Source organism: Erithacus rubecula, assembly GCF_903797595.1.
Source record: "Erithacus rubecula genome assembly, chromosome: 6".
In the NCBI taxonomy this organism is placed as follows: domain Eukaryota; kingdom Metazoa; phylum Chordata; class Aves; order Passeriformes; family Muscicapidae; genus Erithacus; species Erithacus rubecula.
The window spans coordinates 45,296,485-45,321,294 of record NC_136688.1 but is presented as its reverse complement, the minus strand read 5'-3'; the positions used below and the strand labels follow the sequence as shown (position 1 = coordinate 45,321,294).

General features: G+C 40.5%; 2 protein-coding genes across 4 annotated transcripts in view; both read right to left on the bottom strand.

The window, feature by feature from the left end:
- RIN3 (Ras and Rab interactor 3) overlaps positions 1–9,098 on the bottom strand; it is a 65,418-nt gene extending 56,320 nt beyond the window's left edge. The window contains exon 1 of the mRNA XM_079308132.1: positions 8,576–9,098. Coding sequence (XP_079164258.1) covers positions 8,576–8,622 — 47 coding nt within the window. The 5' untranslated portion in view covers positions 8,623–9,098. The remainder of the gene's footprint in view (positions 1–8,575) is intronic.
- Positions 9,099–12,349: 3,251 nt separating this feature from the next.
- SLC24A4 (solute carrier family 24 member 4) overlaps positions 12,350–24,810 on the bottom strand; it is an 88,527-nt gene continuing 76,066 nt past the window's right edge. For 2 of the 3 annotated variants that reach the window (XM_079308354.1, XM_079308355.1), the window contains exons 13-17: positions 24,537–24,703; positions 23,052–23,166; positions 20,850–20,962; positions 20,187–20,252; positions 12,350–18,674 (exon numbers count right to left, since the gene is read on the bottom strand). In XM_079308354.1, the coding sequence (XP_079164480.1) occupies positions 18,522–18,674; positions 20,187–20,252; positions 20,850–20,962; positions 23,052–23,166; positions 24,537–24,703 (614 nt within the window). In that variant the 3' untranslated portion in view covers positions 12,350–18,521. Of the gene's footprint in view, positions 18,675–19,592; positions 19,654–20,186; positions 20,253–20,849; positions 20,963–23,051; positions 23,167–24,536; positions 24,704–24,810 lie in introns of those variants that run through there. The other variant, XM_079308356.1, reaches the window with a different exon arrangement.

Genomic DNA, 24,810 nt, shown 5'->3' with positions numbered 1-24,810 from the left:
CCTCATCCTGCTGTGCTGGTGGGACAGCCTGGAACCAAAGGGCTGGTTAGTGCAGCAGTGTCAGAAATTGCTAAAATGTCCCTGCAGTGACTGGCAGCTCAGCATGTGACTACAGATCCTGCCAAACAGCAAGACAAACCTGCCAGCTCCCCCAGACCCCACCAAACCACTGCTGGGACCTCAAGCCTGTTCCTTTAATTGCGTTTATGGTTAGCCCCAGCTCCACCAGGGCTAAAATGTCGGTAAGTCAGGAGCCACAGGCTTTGTGTTCATAGCAGTTTAATCCACAACATGTCTGTCTTGGTCATGTCCTGCCCAGAACATCCGTGCTGCAGCCACCCCCACCTGCAGGCTGCCACTGCTTGTCTGACACTGGGGTGCTCTGACAGGGGGGAAAGAAGGTTAGTGCTGGACACAGCTCTCTGGCCTGGCTCCCTGCTCAGCTTGGTGAGGCATGAACCAATTTAAGATTTGGATTCAGCCCACTGGTGCCAGTCTCCCTGAATTATTCCCTGGAATTGCTGCTTCTCTAGTCAGACCAAAGATCACCATGGATGCACAGATTCCTAAACAGACACAACAGTTACACACCTGAAGTCAGGTAGGGTAAATCCAGACCAGATCTAGAGAGCTAGCTCTAATAGCAAAGGGAGACAGCAGAATGCCAGGCACTAAACCCATCATCTATCCCTGTCTCAGCTGTTATTCACAGGGCCCCTCCTGCAGTCTTTACTGGGTTTCACTTAGGACCCATCTCTGCTGGGAGGGAAACTTCAGGACACAATTACACAAAAACATTCTATATTAAGTATTTGTCCTACAGGCAGAAAAGAGAATTGGCCAAAGCTGCAACACCAGCTTTTTCCTGTGCATTGATTCAGCAGGAGAAGCTTTGAGCTTTGCCCAGTTTCTTGTTCTGTGTAGGATATCAGGAATGACAAATTCATTGAAGAGAACTCAAAAGGGGCAAAAAAGGAAAGAGAGAAGAGAAAGATTCTTGGCAGGGAAGATGAAAGTTTGGGCTGGGTCCCAGGCTGTCATTTAGCCAAATACGTGTGACAACGTTTTTTTGCCTAGAGGTCTGCTAGCAATTTACAGAGCAGTGATGCAGGTAGCCAGCAGTGCTGTCCATCCCCAGACTCTGCTATTTGTTTGCTATTGGTCTCTCTTTGTTTCCTTGGTGAATTTTTCCAAGCAGCAGAAAATGTAATCCAGTTCATAAGGGGCTGCAGCTGCTTTCTGTTCTGCCCAACAGCTGCTTTCACAAGAGAGAGACTTCAAAAGACTGGCTTTCTCCAGAGGGCCATGGGAGGGATGTACGTGAGCTGTGTGGATTCCCTGTATTTGGCAAAGTTCTCCCAGCATCCAGAAGGTTGTCTGTGGTCAGTTGCCTTCAACAAAGCACTTGAAATTCCCCAACAGGTCATTAGCTTTGCAAAAGCAAAGAGAAAGTACTAATTAACATGGTCAGAAGATAATTCCAAGCAGTAAGGCAGGTCTCCCAACCCTACCAGGAGCAGTCCTGATACACAGACCCTGAGTCACCTAGAGCAAATCCCAGCAGCCCCACCCCTTGCAGGATCATTCTCAGAGCCAGGATTCCAGGCTGCCCCAGAGAACAGCTCTCAGGGTGGGGTTTTGTGCTCCTCCTCACCCAGGGCAATGCAGGGTACTGCAGGAAGAGCACCACTTCCACATCCAACATACCACTTTTGCTTCAGCTGTAGAAGCTGTGTAAACACTGAGGAAGCTGGTTTAGCTCCATAATCCCGCAGGGAACTCATCCACCAAAGAGAAAAGGCTTTCTGAGAAACTGATTCTGCTCCTAGCATCACCCCAAATTCAAAGGATGGTCTGAGGAAGAGCAGAGTTTCACTGCTCAACAAAGATCCAGGGGACTGGGCTATGAAGTAAGTGACTATAATCAAATCAGCTCCATGAATTTTTGCCTCAGCTTCCCTTCCTATGTAACAATACCTGTCTTCAGCTGGTTGTTGGGAGGCTTAATATCCATGAAACACCCAGAGATCCTTTTATAAAGACAAGACTTTATATTAATAACACAATGTGATTACAGTTACTGAAAACACTGTCCCTCTTAAATGTATCAGTAATGCATAAAGCAGAAATCCTGCACTCAGACATAAATACATTCTCTGTTTAGCAAAAAGCTTATAGAAAGTCTGGGAAAGGCACACACATAGGCATGTATGTATTAATCTATTTGAAAAGAGCTGCATTCCATAGCACTCCCTGGCTGGCGTGTTTCTAACAGAGTATCTATTTAGGAAAATGTGACTAGCACAACCAGCTATGCAATGCTCACATCTGCTAATCCTTTACTGCTCAAGTAATCATCTTCACTTGCAAAAAGATTTATACCATTTTGAGTGCAGGCAAGGAGGAGCTAAACACTTCAAAACTCTTTCAACTTATCCTGAGGGAAGCACTGCCTTTATGGTCCCCTCCAGCAGGGTGTAGAGGGATCTCATTTCTGGAGGTGGGTAGGATTATTTTAGATAGCTGAGACAGGTACAGAATGGACAGAGGAAAGGCTTGTGGCTGCAATATTTACCATACTGGGTGATGCCTGTAGCTCTATTTCATTTGCACAGGTTAAACAGCACTGCTCCCCCAACCACAGCAGCTTCACAGTGCTGTGTTACCAGGTACCTGCACAGACACATTTCCCTCTCCCCCACCCTGTTCCTGCATCCCAGGAGCAGATCAGGGCTGCCAAGCAGTGGTGGAGGGAGAGTGGGGTGCCAAGAAAATGCAGCACACACACAAGCAGCTCTGTGTAACAGCCCTGCCCTCCAAGCAGATGGGTGCAACCACTGCAAGGACAGCTCTCCTTTCCCTTGTGTGCCTCTCTGGCTGGGAAGCACAGAAATAGACAGATTTTGGCCCTGTGCACCTTTTTTGGGGGATAGTTCTCCATGGATGCCTGCCTGCCTGTTCAGCTGTCTTCTCACCTCCGTGCAGCCAGAGCAGTGTCAGAGCCAGGCTGTGCCCAGCACCCTCACATCTCCCACTGCAGCACAACACGTCCCACCTCGTGAGTGTCAGAGTGAATTTAGAGTACCCCACTGCTGGCTGCCTCCTGGAGAAGCTGTGTAAGCAGGACAGGACTCAGTCATATATATGCCCCTCAAGCACTTTGCTCTCCAAATCCATGGGTGGCCCCCCGTGATTTCACCCCACAAGTGCCATACAATGTCCTCTCTGGCCCATGGCCAGTACTTGGGGTAACCTGACCTAGCTCTGAATGAGCTCTACAGCTCAGAGGACAGTCAGGAACCCAGGCCATGCCTAAGAGGGCTGTGCCTCCTCTCATTCAGCCAATTCAGGAGAAGAATTCACTAAACCTCTCATGTACCTGTGCCTAGATTTAAAAAAAAGGCATTTTCTCATACAGGCAGACATGCACACATGATTTTGTCTAGCTTCTACCTGGCTTCAGATGAGGGTTTACTCTAGAGATCCCTCTTTGTTGCTCATCATGAAACACTTACCCCATACCACAGAAAAAAACTAATCTCAAAATTGGGATTAGGAAGAAATGTAGGACATAGATAGAATTGCAGACCACTGCAGACCAATGCCTGCTTTGAGATCCAGGAATTGCAACTTCATTGCCCTTGTAGCATCATTTTGCATTAACTGCTTTCACTGATTCTTGAAGGCCTTCTTAAAGTCTCTTCTGCAGTGAAACATAGTCTCCTTTCATTTTTATTGTCTCAGTTTTGGTCTAGAGAAAACTGAAAGTCTTCTTTGGTAGTGTGAATACTTTGAAACGAAATTTTTTTATAATGATCAAACATCTCAGCTTTGTAATGAATTCCTCAGCAGGAATTAAAGGCTCCAGGTCAGCAAAATTCTCTGGGATACATCTGCTGCTCTGAATGCTTGGACTGCCAAAACCAGGTCCATCCCAGAACATCCCATCCCCTGTGACTTTAGGACCACCCAGAACTGATGACATTATAGCAAGAGGCATCATAGCCTCCCTTTGGTCTTCTGCAGAACATGTGCTAAACATGCTTTCCCCTGGCTCTTTTTAATCCTTAATCTAATTAGAAAGATTATAATGACATATTAAATACCTAAATTCATTGTCATTAATCTGTAATACCTCACAAAGGGCAACTGAAACAATAAAAAACTTACAGACACCCTTCCCTACACAGTGGGAATGCTTTGGATACAATTGGAAAAGTGTGATGGACTTCTGGGGCACCAAGGGCTTTTCATGACCATATCTTCACTCTACCCACACATCCATCTCCACTAGAATTTGACCAGGTATTCCAAACAGCTGCCTGTGTATTCTAATTACCTTCCAAAAAGCTATTTCTTTTTATTCCCAAAAGCAAAAAACCTTCTCCCTTCAAAATTATAAAGGTTGAAGATCTGTGATGGACAATATTTTGTCCAAGTTTCACTGAAGCACTTCGGTTTCTGTGCTCTTTATCAATGCTTGCCCAGACAAGAATTTGAAATTCCCCAGTTTTTTTCTTCCTAATGAATTTGGTTTAGTGTTGGTATTTTCTTCAATATCTATTATCCAGATAATTTTGGATATTCTTCTGAATCTCACAATCCTATATTGTTGATCTCAGAGAAATTATCTATATTTACTGATGAATGAGTGGAAATATACTCCTACTATGATTTGGAAATATGCTATAAAATACATAATCTCTAAAGTACCTGGCCAACGTACACATGGTTTGATAAGGGATTGAGCCAGCCCAAATTTTTGCCAAGCAGCTCTCCCAGGTGGTGCCCAGGATCCACAGGTTTACATGAATACCTGTGCACACAGAGCAAGGGAGATGTGTGCAACTCACATCTACATTTTTCAGCCTGTGTTGCCTCTAGGTTGTAAAGCCAAAAATACAAACCAGCATGTAGCCATTTAGGACAGGAAGTGAAAAACTATATTTAGCTGAACCTGTAGCAGAAAGTAGATGATCAGAATATTGCTTACATTTGTGCCCCCACTCCTGTGAGGTCCCTGCTCAGGGGCAATATTCCCAGGGTGGTCTGTCCTCTGGGAGCCAAAGGGACAGGTCACTTCTCTGCTACCACCAGTGCCACTGCACAATGTGTTCCAAACATCCACTAAGTTTGGCCAGGACTCACGTACCAGAAGTGCTGGAAAAATCATGTAATGAGTCAGTTTAGTTGTAAACATGCTTTTCACTTAAATGAATTTCAGGAGATTTTTGTCTCCTCCCTACCAAATTCAGGTTATCTTTGGAGAGCACCTCCTTTTCTTGTATTTTTACAGTGATATCCCAGTCTTGGTGCAATGCATCTTGAGCACAGAGATTTCCCTCCTGAGAAGCACCATCTCCCTCAGCTGGAAAGTGTATCCCTTATCAGAGCTTGACAGACAGCAGGGATTTAATAACACTGATTTGTTTCCAGCTGCCTGAACTGTCCTTTCCCCACTTAAACACCACATCTCTCAGGTTTTGGTGGGAGTACTCCTTTTCTTTGAGGAGTATTTTGCATTGAGTCCAAGACTTCCCAAGGCCAGCAGGACTTTTCCCACTGATTCAAATAATCTGAGATTTAGCACTTCACAAAGAAAGGCTCTTGAGAAATTTTGAAGAATTTTTCTCTCAGTTCAAACCTGAACCTGGTAAAAGTTGGTACAAGATTTATTTACTGCACTGCAGGGAGATATGTATAGCCTGGATAAAAAAGCTCTTGTGGCCAACTAATAACACCAAGGTCATGCGTTTGATCCCTGTATGGCCTATTCACTCAAGAGTTGGACTCAGTGACCCTTGTGGGATCACAGAATAGTCTGTGATTCTGTGAAAACTCCCATTCCAGCAGAAGTCATGGTTTTCACAGCATGCTTCATAGGTTCTCTGGTCTGCTCTACACAGGAGATCAGACTAGACAACCAAAACATTCCCTGAGCCCAATCTGTGAGCCCATGAGAATGTTCAGTTTACAGATTCCTCCAGTGACCTCTTTATATCTACATTCACCACATGAAATCTGTCAGCTGTGATGTGGGTTTTGTGCCAGAAAGACATGTCACCAAAAGATGCACAATCATTACTTCATTAGGTAATCTGGTGTCCCAGAAATGAGAACCACTGGAACCCGTCCTAGCTACCTGAAACACCCATTTTCTTAAAGATGTATTCAACATTTGCACATAACATCTCTGTCTCAGTTCCTGCCTGCTCTGCTCATCATATCCTCCATACATTTGCCAGATGTTGGAGTGAAGGCATATATCTTTATATGATCCATGGCTGACATGGTCAAGGGGCTCACATTTCTCCAGATGTTTTGTGATCTCACCACTTATTAATGTTCTAGGAGTTAGATGGACTCGAGGTGAGAATTAGCAGTCAAATTTCCCAGCTTCTCACCCATAGCATTTTGGAAGAATTTGATTAGATTGATTTCTATCCAGCCTCTAGCTGCACTTCTCCCTCATTCCTCTGTGAGTAGCTACTGATTCTTGAGACAGATTCCTCCCCACTGTCTTTCTGACATTTGGCAGATACAAATCACCAAAACTTTTTTATGGAGTTACTACATGCAGAATACACCCTAGTCCTTACTAGGAATTAATGCATGGATGTTTCCAAGTTGCTGGGGTACTTCCATGATAATTTGCAGTGCCATAGTTTCTGTGCATGTGAGTAAGCTTTCCCTTTTAACTCATGTTAAAACAATGCTGAACAGAGGAGCAATCTCAGCAATTTCTCATATAATTTTTGTGGAAAGAATTTTAAAATCAAATCTAGGTTTTCCATCAACACCTTGCCTTAGGTTACCATTTTTTTAGAAAGCTATGAACTCCAAATACTCTGTGTAATTTGCGCCCAATTCAGTGTAACCCTAACAGGAAATCAGCTAAACACCATTTAGAAATGATTCTAATTCTGTAATGTGTTGGAAGCCACAACATATGCATGCTAAAATGCAATTTTGAGGATCTTCAACAGTATTATAGCATGTAAACAGAAAGAGTTAAAGGATATTTTAAAATACCCAAGTTCCTTTTTATGGTGGGAGATAGATTGGAAATAAAGACAATCAGTTAACTAAATAAAAGGTCATTCTGTTAAATTGTTCAGATACTCAAAAACCTATGAAGACTGCATACAGCATGCCCATTGATGCTTCAATATTCCTCCAACCACTTGATTTACAGTCCTAATTTAGGGTGTATGGCTTGTTTACTTTCTCCTGCAACTCAAGACAGAAAACAAACCTTTGCAAGCATGTGGCTCTTTTCAGACATCTCAGAAAGAGATAAACAAATATATCTTCCAGTTTATCATATTTAACATCTTAACTGTCACAAATGCAGGGAATATCTGCAAAGTGCAAGTTCTTTGGTTTGCCATTATAGTGAGTTCCTCTTGCCAGTCTACAGGGACTGGATGCTTTCATTTTTCCTGACAGCTGAGTGATCTTTGTCCCTCATGTTTGACATTACATGGAACTGAGGAATTATACCTCGAAACAGGAGTGGCATTGTTCCTCATAATGCAAACAGCTGAACAAGGCAAAAGCAGTGACAATGGCAATGAGGGTTCTGCCTCCATCCCCCACACTCCATGTGTGCACTTGGGAACAGTGCTATGGTAAAGCCATCACACAGTAATGTCAGCAGCAATTTTCCCTCTTTTTTCACTGAATGTACTCTAAGTAGGGCAGCACCCATGCAAGTATCCCATATCTATCCACCCATCCACACAGCTGCTTCTACTGGATCCATCACAGAAATATCTGGGAGCTTTTATGGAAGGCAGGCTAAGTGTGCCACACAGATAAGAAAAAGTCTCAGTATCTGGTATTATTATGGTTTTCCAGGGGGAAGGGGGGGTATGACTGACAGTTTCAGCAGCTATGTAATTTTCCCCTGCTTGTTTACAACAGCAAACAGAAATGCCCAACTTCAGCATGGGCTTTATGATACAACCAAGTCTTGGGAGGATTCCAGCCTTATCCTGGAATCCCAGAAGCTTGCTGACTGTCCTCTGCAGCAAAACCCATTTTCTCTCCCACTGTTTTCCCAGGATTTGGTCCTGCAAGGTGCAGTGTTTTGGCCAGAAGCAAGGGAAGCCTTTTCTTGACAGAAAGTACACTTGAAGTCTCCTGGGAGTCTGGGGACAGGGCTTGTGTGCTCCTTAGTATGCAGGCACTGAAGTGACCATCAGCTCATAGGGATGAGCCCTTATCCACTTCTGCATTTGAGCAGAAACAAAGCAAGCCTCCCAGAAAAGCTTTGTCACATTTCCAAAACCAAAAAAGTCCCTTTTTCTGTCCTTTGCTCCAAACTGCAGCTTGGGATTCGTCCTTCTTCCTTAAATAGGCACAGTTCAAGCTAAATAAAGGTATTGCAGTTTGTTTTTAGCTGGTCAGTTAAAGGAAATGCTGTAAATTGCAACACAGTCATGCTACACCATTGTGACTGTGTGAGCAGTCAGCAGTCAGCTCACAAATGCAGCCGAGAACTCTTTGTTAAGAAGGAAAAGGAAAGCAACAGTTATTAAAAATGAACAGTCACGAAAGATCCAGGACTTACCCTGAGTCATCCCTGGCTCCCTTCTCTCCTGCTGATGTTTTCATCATTACAGCAAACTTTAAGTCACTTTCTGTATCACAGTGGCTTGAGAGTTCCTCGGTCAGAAAAGCAATTCCTTCCCATTGCTGAGCAGAACTTCCACATCCTCAGGTTTTGTATTGAGAATGGTATTTCAAGGGCGTGAGGGGGAAGATGTTTTTAAAACCAGCTTCAGGCTCAGTAGTATCGGAGGGCAGAGGACTAAACAAGCACTGAAATGAAAGCAAACTACCAAGAAGATCCGATTTTAGCCTCTCTTATTTCTACTTCCTGTATTTATATGAACGGGGGATTTCAGGAAGAGGCAGTCTTTGGTGGTCAAGGGTGTGTGTGTGTGAGAATGTGTGTGTGTTAAAAGCCATATTTAGTAGTGCAGGCAGGTTAACCTTATTAGAAAGAAGGGCCTGAGACTCGCAAATAATTTGTTTCTCTAACCTGAGTAAGTTTCAGAGGAAACAAGTTTTCAGACTACAGGTATGTCAGGAGGCAACGGAGCACGTTGAACTTTGCAAAGGATTTTGCAAGGCAGCAAGGCATTAAGTCCCCGTCTGCAAATTCCTGAAGCATGTGTATTTCTACTGCTTGAGTAACTGGAACCAGATGGAGCTTGGAAACCTCTGTATTTACACAGGACCTGAGAAAATGAAACGTCTAACGCTGGCAGAGGACAGCTTTGCAGAAGCAGTCCCAGTTAAAGCAAAAGCCAGAGCAGCAGTGCGGGGGTGCCGGCACACGGGCTGGGAGCTCCGCCGGGCTCGGCGCCTTCGACCCGCGGCCACCGGAGCCACCGGGGCATTACTGCGCAGGAACCTGACCCAGCTGTGACAGATGTGCTGCCAGACCCCGCTGCTGGCACTCCAGCTGCTCCAGAAACACCTGATGTTGGCAGAATGCATCGTGGAAACACTAAGGCAGAAGTAGAAAGGAGAGGTGGAGAAGAGCAATTGCGTGGAATGGAGCGGGAGACGAAAGGAACTTTTTGCCTCTTTTATCTTTAGAAGGAATTCCTCAGCCTTCTAAAAATAGACAGTGCCACACAGTCCACAGCAGAACAGCAAATGGCAGGGAGCTGTCAGTGTATTGGCAAGAGGGAAACTAGACCTCAGTGTGGAAAACAGAGCCAATTCTGCTGGCACTGAGTTAGTCAGGGACACTTCCACCATCACCAACTCACACCTTCCATGTAACACAAGACAAAATTTTCCCCTTTTTTTATTTATTTTTTTTTAATTATTTTTTAAATAAAGATAGTAACTTCAGTTCACATTAGGAAATTTATCTTCTAGCTTTTACAAGGATTTATCTTGAAATCTAATTATCTTAGGAAGAGCCTTACTGAAAGACTGCATGATGGAAAATTCATCATCCTTCTAAGGTACGTTAGTGCTTAATTCCTGGTGTTATTTAAATTCACACCTGATTTTTTGCCTTATCTAGTTTTACATTTTCAGCTACTGTATCTTGTAGCACTTTTTTCTACTATATTAAGGATCTCCTTGCTCCAACTCCTTTCTGTGGGTTCTGAGTTCAGAGGTCCAAGAAAAAAATATCTTCCAGATTTGTTCACCAGCTGGGCACCTTTGAAATGCACCTCAGGTATTGGCATGAGAACCATCTCCCACATGCACCATACAAATTTAACTCTACCCCAGTTTCCACTTCCCTCCCCTGCAGTTCAGCAGGGACCAGGCCCACTCAGCTTCTGCCCTTGCTCTGCTGGAAAAAAAGGTTTGATGAGACAAAAAACTGCAAAGTTGTGCTGCCTGCACTGACCTGCTCATGCAGAGAAAACTGTTCACACAAATAGGCAACCACCCTAGGCAAAGACCTAAGATTTTGCAAATGCAAACCACAAGAGAATTAGACAATTCCATTTATATTTTTAGGGAAGGAGAGAAAAAAAAAATCATTAGAACTATTAAAAAGGTCCAGGAAAAAAATGGCAAAAATACAGAGAACAAAATTCCAGTATTTTGGTGCTATCTCAGTTTCATGTGATTTGAGTGAAATCTTTGATATTATTTCCATCATAAAGAATGTAGTTTCAGAAATCTGAAGTTTCAAAATTTTTTTTTTGTTAAAGATATTGACCAAATTTAATTTAAAGGTCCCACATTTTCTGCAAAATACTCAGTATTTCTGTAAAATATTAAAAATACGAAAAAGAAGACAAATTTTGTCCAGTCTTTACTAGATGTCTTTTTGAAGCAGAAATTTGACAGGTTTAGTATGTGACAATGTGCTGTAGAATCAGCCTTTGGAAGGAAATAATTACACAAAAGCTAAATGACAAAATAATATCCAGTTACTTCAAATTGACATTCCTGTGTTATAAATCCAAATCCAAGCCAAATGGGAGGAATTCATGTCTCTTCTAGGACTGATTCACCCTTTCCATCTTAAGCCACAGCATCCTGCAGCCCTTTTTTTTTCATAGTTTTATGCAGCTGGGTTGGAAAGGTTTAAAAATGGCTTATGGGGGAAGCCATTAAGTAGAATGAGCACTTGATCTACAATAAAGGGCTTTCAGAATATGCACAGATTACATGACAGTTCTGCTTTCCATACAGTAGGGAGTGGCTGCATCAATAATATTGCCTGGGATAGGAGCCCTCAGGAACTGTCATGCCTATTGTGTCACTAATCCATAGATTATGTGCCTTTTATAGAGCCTATTACATAACAGATCATGACAGGTCACCATGTCAAGGATGGGAGGATTAAATGAAGAGGCACTTTTCACATTCAGATTCTGATTTTCAAAAGTTAATTCTGTGTGTAAGAAGGAATCTTCTTTCCCCAGCTTAGAAAAACTTAGCCTAGCATACACAAAAGAATGAATTTGCAAAAGTCAGAGAATGAAGAAGATCCTTTTTCTCCACTTCCATAAGGTTTTTCTGTAGATGTACAAAAGTCCACAGTGGCTAATGCCAGGTTTATACAGCAGCAGGGATTCCAGTCTCATGCACAGTGCTTAAGAAAAAGAAGATCAAGCTTTGTTTTAACTTGCATCTCCTGGTAGTAAACTGGTTAGGAGTATTCATGAGAAGACTTTGTCTAATGAAACTGTTAATATGCCATGAGATAAAGTAAATAAACTCTTAGCTCCTCTTTTTCCAAGAACTATATTTAAAGCTCTTCCTAAGCCCAGCACAGACTGCACCACAGACTACAGACAATACACCAGGAGTCTGCACACACCCTGAGATGGACTGCAGGGATGCTGGAAAGGGGCAGTCTCCAGAGCCCAGGGACCTGGGAAAGGAAAACAGTACTGTGTGGCCTTTGGACCTTGTTTCCAGCCTGTCATCAGCATGCAGCACTCAGAGTGAACCTGCTGGACACCAAAATACCACAGGATGAGGCAGCCAAAATGCTCTTGAGCAGGGGTTTTTCTGAGGTTGCCAGAATTGCTTCTGGATCAGAGCCTCAGTACAGCAAACTGTGTTCTCAGTTTTCTAGTCCCAAAAGAGCAAATTGTGTGTTTCAGAATTGCTGCAAATCAAACTGATGGACTTAGCTCACTCCAAATAATGGCTTGATGCAGGCAATATTCCCTAGAACACACAGAATGTGGGCCTTCTGCCACTCAGTTCAGCAGGGTCCAGATTTCACCAAAAACATGCAGGCACATGTCCTGTTTGGGTCCCAAAATTTTAAACAATATATATAAGAATATTTCATATCTACTAATCATCTGAGAAAAAAAAAAAGCAAGCATTCTTGTTTATATAATTTATTGATAGTGTACATATTTTTATATAGTGCATTATAATACTGACTGCTATGATCTTTATAAATGCTGAGTTAACTATTTTTTAAAATTCTCACAACAAAAATAATCAAATATCATGCCAACATTTTGTAACAAATTATCACATTAAATCCATTTGGATTTCATGACATATTTATCTGTACAATGGACCCCATATCACAGAGCATTCACAGTGCATAAGGTCACAGTCATTGAAAAAATAAGTAACATGAGAGATTTCTGTTATTTACAGTTTACAAACCCATCCCTTTCTGTTTTCAAAGTAAGCAGTTCTAGAAGGTTTTCACAATATTTAAAGAGGTATTGCACCTCTGAAGGGTGCCTGCAAGTATGAAACACAGGTTTTTAAAGGTTCAGAAGTTATTTTAGTGATCATAAACGATTTCAAAGAATTTCTTGCAATGAAGGAGTTACCATGAGCCAAATTCTATGCCCAGTTCCACTGATTCTAATTTGTTCCAACTACCAGGGCATTAATGAACACTGGCACCACTCCCAAGGACGTGAAGGGAAAAATTTGGTCACAACTTTGCTGCAGTAACAGCCATTTGAAACACAGGTGTTTCTGGGGAAGCAGATTTACAAGTTTTCTTTGCACACATAACTGGTATATGAATAAAGGCCATAATCTTTCTACAAAGACCCTCTGAAAGGATGCATCTCAGTTGTTATTAATCTTTCTAGAGATTATATCTGTCTGGTTTTCACATATTCTGATACCTTTGTTACCATGGCTAGTGCTATAAACCAATCTTGTTATTTGTCATTCAAGTTTATCAAGACCATCTCAGTGACAGGACAGCCATGGCCACCTACATCCTTTGTGCAAGTGAAAAAGAAAACCAGGATTATATTCCAACTGGCAATTCTTCTAAGAGAATATCCAAATGGTATTGATTTGCCATAATTATTCATTTCTTTCAGAAAGTGCACTGTATGGTAGCAAGCAGAACCACATGATGAACAAATTGCCACAATCACAGCCCTGGCCTGTGGAGAGGCAGCTTCACACATCTCACATGTCAGGAGAGGCATTTACAGGATATCACAGACTGCTCTGGGGAAAAACCATCAGGACCTCACACAGGGGAAAATGTGAGAAAAGTGTATGCTCAAGTTATTCAAGAGGGGGCTTTTAAACATGTACATGATAGGTCAGAAACTGGAATGCACACATCAGTAAGTGACATTCTCTTCGTAAGCAGGACATTGATCACTTGCATATAGGCTTTTCCAAATGGTTCCAAAGGGAATAATAATGGGTTTGGTACATATGTTTTAGTTACATCACTGTAACTAAACACTGTCATTTAGCTGTGTGACCATCACATAAATCTCACCATCCAACAAAATGAAAAATATAGTGTTCAAACTCATGGAAATAGAAAGAAAATAGTGCAGCAAATGCATGAGCTGTAGAGATTTTCTTCTGAGTGTTTAAACACAAATAACAGAGAACTCTGAGGCTTGCAATGACAGAACATTATGCTCTAAGGTGATGCACTTCAATTAGGAAGAGTCTTTGGTTTCACCTGGCTGTCAGAGTTATTTTAGTGTCTGTTTCATATTACATACTGTCTGATCTTTCCTAGGCATGAATAATCAGACAGTATTTCCATAGCTTAAAGAACTCTACCAAAACCAACTAACAGTGGGACAAAAGTAAATGGCATTACAATTGCAAGAAATCCTAGAAAGGAAGACAACAAAACTCATGAGGCATTTGCCACCTAGAGCAAACACGTAATAGAAACAAGTGTAATTGAAGCAGAGTCACAAGGGACAAGAAAGACAATAGAATCTTCTCTATAATTGCTAAGTATTAGATTAGTAAAGACCTTCACCATTTGCTTACATATGACAGAAAGTTTATAAATGTAATCTAAAACCAGAACTTGACTTTGTTACAGCTGCAGCAAGCATATAAAAACAAAATAAAATTGGCACCCAATGACTGAACCGGGAGAAACATGGCTGACTATGCTGTTGTACCTGTTGGGAAGACTTAAGGTGTTCTTCTGCAGCCCAGAGAGAAGCCCTTAGACCATCAAAGAGACATTAAGATAACCATATCTGCAGCTTTTTAGATATAGACATGCAGATCCTGAGCTTGAAATCTTTACTCAACAATACTTTACAATGCAGTACAATTGTTATGGTAAATAAATGGAATCAAACACTGCTGAACTCAATGGAAACACTCCCAGTTCCTTGCTATAGAGAGGATTACACTCCATGGGTCTGTGTGGGACTGTGCTACTCCAGGGCAATGCAGCCCAAAAGAGCTGCTAAAAGCCCTCCTTGGCCATAACTCAGAGCTCTAACTCAGTTTTGATGCTGCTCATACACAAGGGCAGATGCACAGTTGTGAAGTCTGAGACAAGGAACGAGTTCTCTTATTTACAAGAGTGGAAATCCAAAGTGGTATCAGCAGAGCAGAATCCATAGATTCTGGTCAATCCTTTTAATTTGAGAAAGAAATAAAATCTATAGACTACAAAATCAAGAGAACATGGGCAGAACTGAGTATGATAAAAAGCCCAGAAACCATGCTCCACTGTCATCTTAGGACACAATCCAGCAAGGCACTTGGATAGATGCTTAGCTTTAAAATGGAATCAAACCTACTGAAGTTAAGCTTTGCTGGATATGGGGTATCTTTTTCTGAGTTGTGTTGCTTTTCAGTGTTAGTATGCTGGCAAATTTCAGATCACACTAAGTTTTCTCTCTCACATCCACCAGCTTTCTTTTCACTCCTGAGCTGAACATTAACTTACAGAACATTGTGACATACATTCCAAACTCAGCCAGCTAACTTTTGCAATGCTTAATGAAACAAAATGGCTACAAAACTTTATACATACAATCTGAACAGCTGCAGTATAGAACTGTGCTAACAGGGGAGAGCCAACCTTAGATCACTTCTCTTCTTGACTAGAAAACAGCAAAAATTTTAATGGTTTCCTGATCCCACAAGCTAATGTTTTTCTTTTTTTTTTTCTGCATTCATGTGAAAGGCACAAGTCTGTTATTACTCGGCAAGAGCCTCCTGAATTACTGATACATTCTGATGTGGATTTATCTGCAATACAACAATTTGTCAATCAGATCTTTCTTGGACCATTCAGTTTACCTGCATGGCTTAGTGTATAACTACTTATTTTAGCATATGGGCAAGGAGTACTTATGGACTTCTTAAAGAACTTCATATGATTGTGTGTCATCAAAGCCCTGACACAGCATCTCATAATTCTTTGGCAAACAATACATCCTAGGTGATGTGGTGGTGTCAAAGGAGAATCCTACTAATGTTATTCATAATGATAAGCACAGCATGATATTTGTCTCACAGCAGTAGATGCAGATGAGAACACCCCATGAAATGCAGCATTAGAATTCAATATAAATTGTCTAAAGTGAGTTTATGTTTCAGGCAGAGCTGTAGATGACAGGAACCAGCCACACACTGTAAGGGTTGTTCTGGATTCTGAGACTGTTTCTTGCTAAATAAAACAGAACACTGGTTTTCTGGAGCAGGTGATATTCAGATTAGGCAGAGTAATTTTAAATGATGTGTGAAGAACTTATGGAATTAGCAAACAAAATTTATGCATATTTGTGCTGAGACTCAGGTGCTACAGAAAAAAATAATGCCCATACTCTTCTAAAGTTGCCTGGCTCAGAAATAGGGAGGTACAGTACAATTTTCTAGATCTGGCACTATAAACTTTGATGCCCTCATCCCTGTCAACTCAGCTGATCACTGTGCACTCAAAACCAGACTTTGGAACTACTCTTCTATTATGTAAAGACAACTGAACTGCCTGAAGTGTGCATAGGAGAGGAAATGTTTGCTTGGAGACAGTTCTCCAAGACCACAAAAACAGAATATAGGAAAAACCCCATTTATTCAGCCTCTCTCTCTTTGCTCCTTTCAGTCTCAAATCTAAGCCACCATCAGATTCTCAGCAGTAAACTGTCCTCCTGAAAGACAGCAGGGGAGAGAGTAAGACTAGAAAGAGATATTCCTACAGTGGTGCAGCAGTATGCTGCATTTGCACAGCCTTTCTGCAACAGAGACTCAAAGATGAACATGAATTCCATCCCTCAGCTTTATACTGCAGCAAAAACAACGTGAATGCCTGGAAATGGGGTCATTGGCATACTTGAGATAAAATGTGTTTACTGCCATTCTTGCCTATTCAATAAAGCATTTTAGTAATGCTGTGTTTGTGTCCATCTTTAGTTCTTAGTTTAATGATGCAATTGTTTAATTAAGGTAAGAAACCCTAAATGGATACTAATACTGACATTCGTAACAAAATGTAAAGCAAATAACAAATGTGTTGCTCTTTTTCTCTTTAGAATCACATTGAATGGACCCAATTCTTAAAAATCACACCACGAGCAGCATACACTCTTTAATTTATCCTAAAATAATTTTTAAATAGTTTTAATTGTAAACTCACTGCCTGGTGTAAACAGTATTCTGCAAGTCAGCTGGCAAAACATAATTGTCATAGATGTCAAAAAGAAGGAACTTTCTGAGTAAGTGCTTATCTCTAAGTTTTTAGAGTATATTCTCATTGACACAATTTTTTTATTTATAGTCTCAATGGAAAATATTAATACATTTAAAAACACATCAACTGTTAGTTGATAGGTTTGGTTTGGTTTATAAACATTAAAAAATTTTAAAAATCTATGTATAAAGGTAACTGTGCTTCTTTAGAAACTTTATGTGATCATTCACATAGAGCTTCAAAATATTTTTAAAGTTACTAGCAATTCAAAATATGCTGTCTCAGTGATTTACAATTATATCACTGCTAAAATGTGGGATGTTACCCACTATTTTAATACTCTGGGCTGGATCTTGCTGTCAATTATATCCAGAGTAATTCCTTGTATCAGATTTATGCTGGTGGAAAGGATATCAAAACTTGGCTTCTACTTGGGGTTAAAAAGAAGTATATCATGCTTCAAAACTTGCATGCAATCAAATCAAGGGCCACACTCTCTTGACAGATTGGCTTTTGTCAGGGTGACTCTTATCTGCACTGCTCCGTGTCAGATTCATCTTCATTAAGCTTCTGGGAATAAAAAAAATGGTGAAGAATACACCAGCTTCTTGACTGATGAAATAAGCTTCTTCCTCCCACCAATCACACTGAATCAAATCAAATCATAATCAGGGTGGGTTTTGTTGTCAGAAAGTCTGGATTATGTTCAGCTACTACTCCCAGCTGGTAACAGTAACTGATAGTTACTGAGCACCCAATTATATTTCTTTAGTTTCTTCTAAATTTACACAATGGGCTTACAATGGCCAATGCAAAGTTTTTCTTGTGGTGTAATATTCCACAAATATCAGTTTATATCTATGTATACAGCATTCCTCATTAACAATAAAACATATTTTTCAAGTATGAATTTCTGCATGTAAATTCTCTTCTTCGGTACGTAGTTATTCTGACTTCTAGTGTGCATCATCACAAGTGATACAACATACAACCATTTCCTCTTCTTTCTCTGCCACACTGTTCACTGAACAGAGTGATAAATATCCAACACTGCCATCAAAAACTGTCAGTGCAGTTTCTCCATAAGCAGAGCACTTGAAGGGGGAAATGATCCTCAACAGTACATGCCATGATATGTGCCTTGGACTTTCTTGTCCTGTAGTTTAAATATTCTGACTGAGCCAAAAAAAGGTTCTGAACTTGCCTCTTATCCTTCCATGGAAAGTAAATGTCAAAACCAAAAGAAGCAAAAAGATTTTTCTCCCATCCTCTTGCCAACCTTGACGGTGGTGGTTGATTGTCTGCAAAAGGAGGATGAAAACCACAACAGAATGCCCAAAAGTTGGTCCTTTTAGAGTTCTGTGTAAGATCCATGTAGCTTTATGACCAAGCAGCAATATCCAATATGAGGAAAATGCTTTGGTTGTCTTCAGCTAGCATAGAAAAAGAAAGATATGCTTTCCTTCCATATAGGTAAAAGGGCTCGTTAGCTGATTAAGCAGGAAAGACACTCAAATTACTGATGGAAAGAAAGTAGAAATGTGAAATGCCTCCTGTCATTTACAGCATGTGTAATCAGAAGAATTTCAGTCTCTCTCCTTGTTGTGGTTTAAAGTTCTTCTCGGCACATAGGGAAGTTGACAAAGGTGAAGACATTGAACTCTATCATTATAGATAAACACAGGAAAATAGCATAAAGAAGCAACACGTAGATGCCTAACTTCCTGTCAAGTTTCCACTTATTCACATGGATTCCAAACACCTGCAAGCAAACAGAATGTCAGTTAATTAAGTTCTGAAAGAGACTTCTAGAAACAACCATTATAAGCTAAAAATGAGTCTTTTGAATTAGAGGTCTTGCAGGAAGACAAAAAAAAAAAAATCTGTTCTGATCCTCAGTTGTCCTATTACTGTTTAAAACAATATCCAATGAACTAAACTAAATTAATTAATGCCCCTCCCTCAAGTGTTGCCCTGCAAATCCTTTATGCCCCAGTAGAACACCAGCACCCAATGCCCATACTTTCAACAGCTTCAGAAGACTTGCTCTGCTTGCTTATTTGCTGAGCTCTAGAACTAAGGGGTTATAAGTTACAGGCAGCAAAGCAATAAAGTCCTCATGAAGGCATCTATTTTCCATGGTGTTCAGTGCCTCTGAATTATTATTAATTTTGCTCAAAACTTTCCACTGAGTTTGCTGTGGGAGGGTCTGTGCAAATCAAGGTACTTAGCAGAACAAATGAGACAGTAATAGATGGCTCAAACTCAAGTGATCTGGCTTCTGCTATGAAAAGACTCTCTTCAGAAAAGCATGAAGGCAAAATCATCCCATTTCTCCCCAAAGTGCTGATTAGCAACATGCATGCAGCAACACCAGACACAAATGTCTACAGAACACCTGTGCTGTTTCACAGGCACTGTGCAGCAATCCAGGCTGGGGATAAGAAAGAAAAAAGCACGTTCTCACACCTTATAGATCAGATACATTAAGAAGTTGGTAGCAGAGTGAACAGCCCTGGTCATTCTATCACTGAAGTCATGCATAGGTGATGTGAAACTTTGTAAGACTTAGTCATGCAACAGTGTGAAACCTCCAGTGGTGACCTTGTCCTCTACAAAGCCTCCACAGGCAATCAGTGAAAGACATTAGTAGAAGTGGGTGTTTTTATACCTTTTTGATTCCTTATACTTGATTTGATGCTTCCTACACAACGTTCCCTGGGAGTCAAGCAGGATCAGACCTTAAGCACCAGCAAAATTGATTTGTTCAAACAGAATTATTGTTTCACCTTAAGAAGTCACGTGTCTTATGCTGAGTGACATTTAGCATCTCTGTTCAGAGTCCTGGGGTTCACAATCCTCACAGTCTTCATTAAGAATTTAGGCTACAGCACTTGATTTTGGCTGGTTTTGGAAATCAGAGACAAGGGCAAAGGATGATGAAGGATATCAGGTCTTGTCTCAGCACAGAGACAGGCCAGGGGTACATGGACAGACCATGGGCACAGGACCACAGAAGTACTGTTCTAGTACTAATAATTTCAACACTGCCACTGAAATCCATGGGACCTACACATATCCAGCATCTCTTCCACCAGATGCCAGATTTCAGTCCTCACTGAGGGCAATGGTATCTCTTCAACTCATGGTGTTATATGAAGAATGATACTTTACAAGAATCAATGCTAAGCATTTCTATTTTATCCTTCTGTAACATGTAAATACCTAACAAGTACTTTCTAACTGAATGCATTATAAATGCTTTAATACTTACAGTAAGTGCCACTGATCCTAGCAAAAGTCCAACTGAATAAACCAATCCTTTGCTGTTTATTTTAACCTGTGGAAATCAGAGAAGACTTTTAAAATGCTGGCCATATAATTGTGCTTTGGAGATCAAAAATCAATTTACTGATTTAAAGTCCACCTTCTGCTTTGAATAGTGCCTCACATATTTTTAACTATGCAAATCCGTAACAGATGCATCCTAATGAAGAACAGGCAGATTAAGGAATGAAACCAAATCCCATCTCCATTAAAAAAGGAGTATTTATAACGGATTTTTTGTTAAAAATCCTCAGAAGAGAGAGATAGACTGCTATTCTGGTCTTTGTGACAAAAATGCTAAGGTACATGAGGACAGGTTTAGTGGAAGTTGAGTAGCAAGAGAAAGAGTCATGAACCATCCATGGCAATAGTTTTCTGCTACACAGTGTAATGTACTCCAGCTGACAAACTGGAAATTAATTGCAGCTTGTGGAAGAATTGCTTTCTTAAGTAGGTTCCTTGGCAAAGATTTCTTTGCCAACACTTATTAGGCAGCTAATAAAATGATCAACAGGTTGGTTGTACATTTATTCTATTTGCATGCTTTCTTTTTAGGATTTTTAAAAAACAGAATGAAAGTGCAAATTAAAGATTTGCCAGGTATACATACAGTTGATCCATAATCAATCGCCATGGTCTGCAAACCCCATGGAACCCCAAGTCCCACCAGAATGTCAAAGACATTGCTCCCTACTGTATTGGACACTGCCATGTCACCAAGGCCTGCAGAGAAAAACAAACAAACAAAAACAACTCTGTGATAAAATCAAAGTATATGACCATTATTCTGTGTACTGGAGGAAACTAAAGGGGAATGATCTGCATTGATCCAGTCTCCCTTCAACTGGACAGAGTACCTGAGGTAGGGAGACAATTTCCATAACATCAGCCTGACTTCTGAAAAAAAATGCAGAAATTCCTCACTCCAACTACATCTTCCTTGTGTGTTGCAAAGCCTTTACAGGGTGTGTGGTATCCCTGCACCTGAGGTCTATGTCAAAGCTTTGTTCCAGGTAGTCTGCAGCCACAGGGAACCTGAAGATTATGTACTGGATTTAGTACGTGGATATGTGACCTATATCTCATTTGAATGAAAAGAGATCCTGAAAATAATGAAACAGATAATAGTGAAAGATAATATGTGCTTCTGTGGGGCTTAATCAGTAATAATTTCACTTCAAGAACAATAAAATACTACAGGAAAGGAAAAGAAAGGTAAATGGTGGTACTTAGGTATTACTCAAAATCTGCTTCTAATGCTTACCACTGGCTGGCATTTCACTCTGCACCAGTGTCAGTGGACATGAGGAAGGCAAAACTCTTCTCTGTCCTTGCTAACTTCCCTTAGACCTAACTGGCCTAATTATTGAATCACTTATACTAAGGGAATACTGGAAAGGAAGGAACTGACAAGGAAAAGGAACTCTTGACATAAATGGGACACGTCCCAAAGATAGTTTTAGAGCAAACACAGTGAAGACAGACACTATCATACCATAAATACATGATCTTCTGGCAGGAAGCTGCTGAAAGGTAATGCTTTGGACCCAAATTATGGTAGTGTCTATCTGTACCTGCCTGCATTCTGTCAGTGAACAACTCCTTTGAATTCAAAGAACCTGTACTTTCTTTAAGGGCGTTGGTCCCTTTCTGTCAATCTAGTGCTTACCTTAACTTTCAGAACAAACTATCTTTGCAATATTTTTGTTTAGTACAACAGAAGAACTAACCTAAAGCAGCAGCCTGTAAATTTAAAAATGTAACATTTTCCTTGTTTTTGAAAAAACCTGCTACTTAAATTAATACACATGTAAAATTAATTTAGTAGGAAGGTAGTTCCATAACAATTCTGAAAGCTTTCTTGTACTGTTTTTGTGAGAATATTCTGCACACAACAAATACTGCAACATGGAAAATTATGTACTTAAATGCACAACACCTTCCAAGCAAGAAACATTTAACAGCACTAGTCCTATCTCAAATTACAAAGGTGGGGCTTTTGAGTACTTAATTTATCACAGCAAAGCCCTTGTTGTCTGCCCAATAATGTCTGCTGGAGATGTCATTATCTGATAAAAAAAAAGGCTATGGGAATTGAAATACTGGAAAAGAATAAAATTAGGTCTTTTTATTTTTTTATTCCACTGCTGACAGAGGATCACACTGTCAGCTCCAATGTTTTCAACAGCAGGAAGGGATGCTGCTACTAGTGTTTTACAAATAAAAAAAAAAGGAACATAAATAAACTTACACAAAATTTAAAGATAAATGAGAAGGCCTTTGACAATTTCAAATGGACAGCTGAGGAGGATGTAGATGTCAGTAATTCAGAACTCTTTCCAGAGCAGCTATTTCTATATTCCAGCAGGAAAGAGGTCTGTATTTGGATGAGAACTCTGCTTGGAGTAACACTTCTGCCTCTCAAACCACTTCACTTCCTTGGATTTGAGAGGTCTTCTAGAAACCAGTACAAGTTTTATATGGAAAAGTGCTGGTCAGTATATATTCGTCAATGTAATTTTAATAGTTAATATTCTAGTTTGTCTATGACTTTTGTGTTTTTACCCTGATATATACCATGCATGGGACATCTGAGGTTGAATTACCTTCTAAAATGGCCTGTCCCAATAAGCAAAAAGAGAATTTTTCTGGTTCACAATTATTAGCAAGCTGTTGTGGCTTTTAATGAGGTCATGAAAGAGTAAAAATTAAAATAAAATTATAAAATTGCATTGACAATTTGTGTGTGTGGAGGAAGCAAATCACAGAGCACATAGGTAAGATTGCAGTTATGCTTCAGCAGACGCAGTACCTTGTCTTGCTACTATTAAGCTGGCCATGCAGTCTGGGACACTTGTTCCTGCAGCCAAGAAAGTAATGCCCATGATCACATCTGGTATCCCAAGGGTGTATCCAATCACAGTCACCTGGACAAGGAGGAAGGTAGATTAACTTATCTTATTTGGAAAATCTCCTCATTCCAATACAGTTGTTGCATACTCTTAGCTTTAGATGTGGACTCTAACAGGAATAGACTCAGAATATTTATCCATTTCAGCAAATAAGTACTTGTGGAAAAGCCAACCTAAAACTAATCCTGTGCAAAGGAAAAGGACTTTGTGTCTAATTATTCAACATTCCATGGACAAACAAAATCTCCATTTCCTGTTGTTCTAACATGACATACTGCTGTTTTAAGGAGATGCAATCCAATCTGTGGGTTTGGGGTTATTTTGGTTTCTCACTGGTTCTATTCTCAAAAGGACTGCAGCCAAAATGGCAGAGACATAAAGAACTTATTATAACCTAACACATGAAGAAGGAACTAGTTTCTTGCATGACTTCTCACATAATCCTGAAGTGAGCACATCTGGTTATACTGCCCCCTGATATTCCAGATGCAGCTTGAAAAGAGCTTAGGGAATCATTGAAGATTGCAGCAGAGCTCTTAGAAAGGGCAGGGAACTGTATGTAGCTGGAACATCCAAAGAAGGCTGAAAAAACATCAAGGAAAGGCAGCTGAAAAGGAAACAGGCTTGTGAGACTGAGAAGACTGAACCAGGGACAGGCAGCTGTTTCCCTGCTGAGACTAAGGATGGAAGTCTTCTAGGCTATGTGATGTTTTCTTGAAACAGTTTGCCAGTTGATCACATGAGGAAAATTGGACCCTACACTAAAGAAAAGGTATATTTTAGGAACTTACTGACAAACCTTATCTTCAGGGGCAAGCAGAGAGCCAGGAATAGAAGTCAGCATGATTCTCTTGTTGAGATTGGTAACAAGGTACTAGGGTCCAGCTGCCTCTTAAAGTAGTATGGGTTGCAGCCTTAATGAGCACCTCTCTCATTTGTGAAAGAAATATCTATATATGGAACCAAGGTACAGAGTATGACCTTCCAAAGGACATATAATATGATACAAACATGTGGCTTTGGCTGGCAAATGAATTCCTTATACATAGTCTACGTTAGAGGATTGGTCTACAATGCAAAAAATTATATAGAAAGTTGCAAAAAATATATAGAAAACACTGTCTTTCATGAGAGCAAACACAGGGTGGTTTGCAAATGCCTGACAGGCATTTGAGCCAAGTAGAGATGTTCTCCACTACCTTCCTGTACATATTGTGCATTATACAGTAAAGGCCCAATTATTCCTGCAGAAAAAAGGCAGCAAAAAGCTATAATTATAGTAATTATTGTATGAGCTAAAGAGACTGCACTACAATTACAAGCCTTTCTTTAACAAATGCACAGAAGATTTTTACATACACTGAAGTCCTGCTACATACACTTACCATCCACACCATGAAGTAGGAAAACAAGGCAATCCAGAAAGTGGAGAAGATGAATGTCAGCATAAAGCACTTCTCCCACCGTGGTTTGCTGCAGTTTGGAATTGTGATGAACAACAGGAATATCAATGGCCATGTCAAAAGCCATTTAATTTTGTTCATTTTCCCATCTGCAGGACAAAGGAAAGAAACAATTTCATTTCCCATCACTGTCCCAGGCTCAGCTACACTTCTTTGAGCACAGCAGATGATTCCAGAAGGATGTTTACAATTGTGC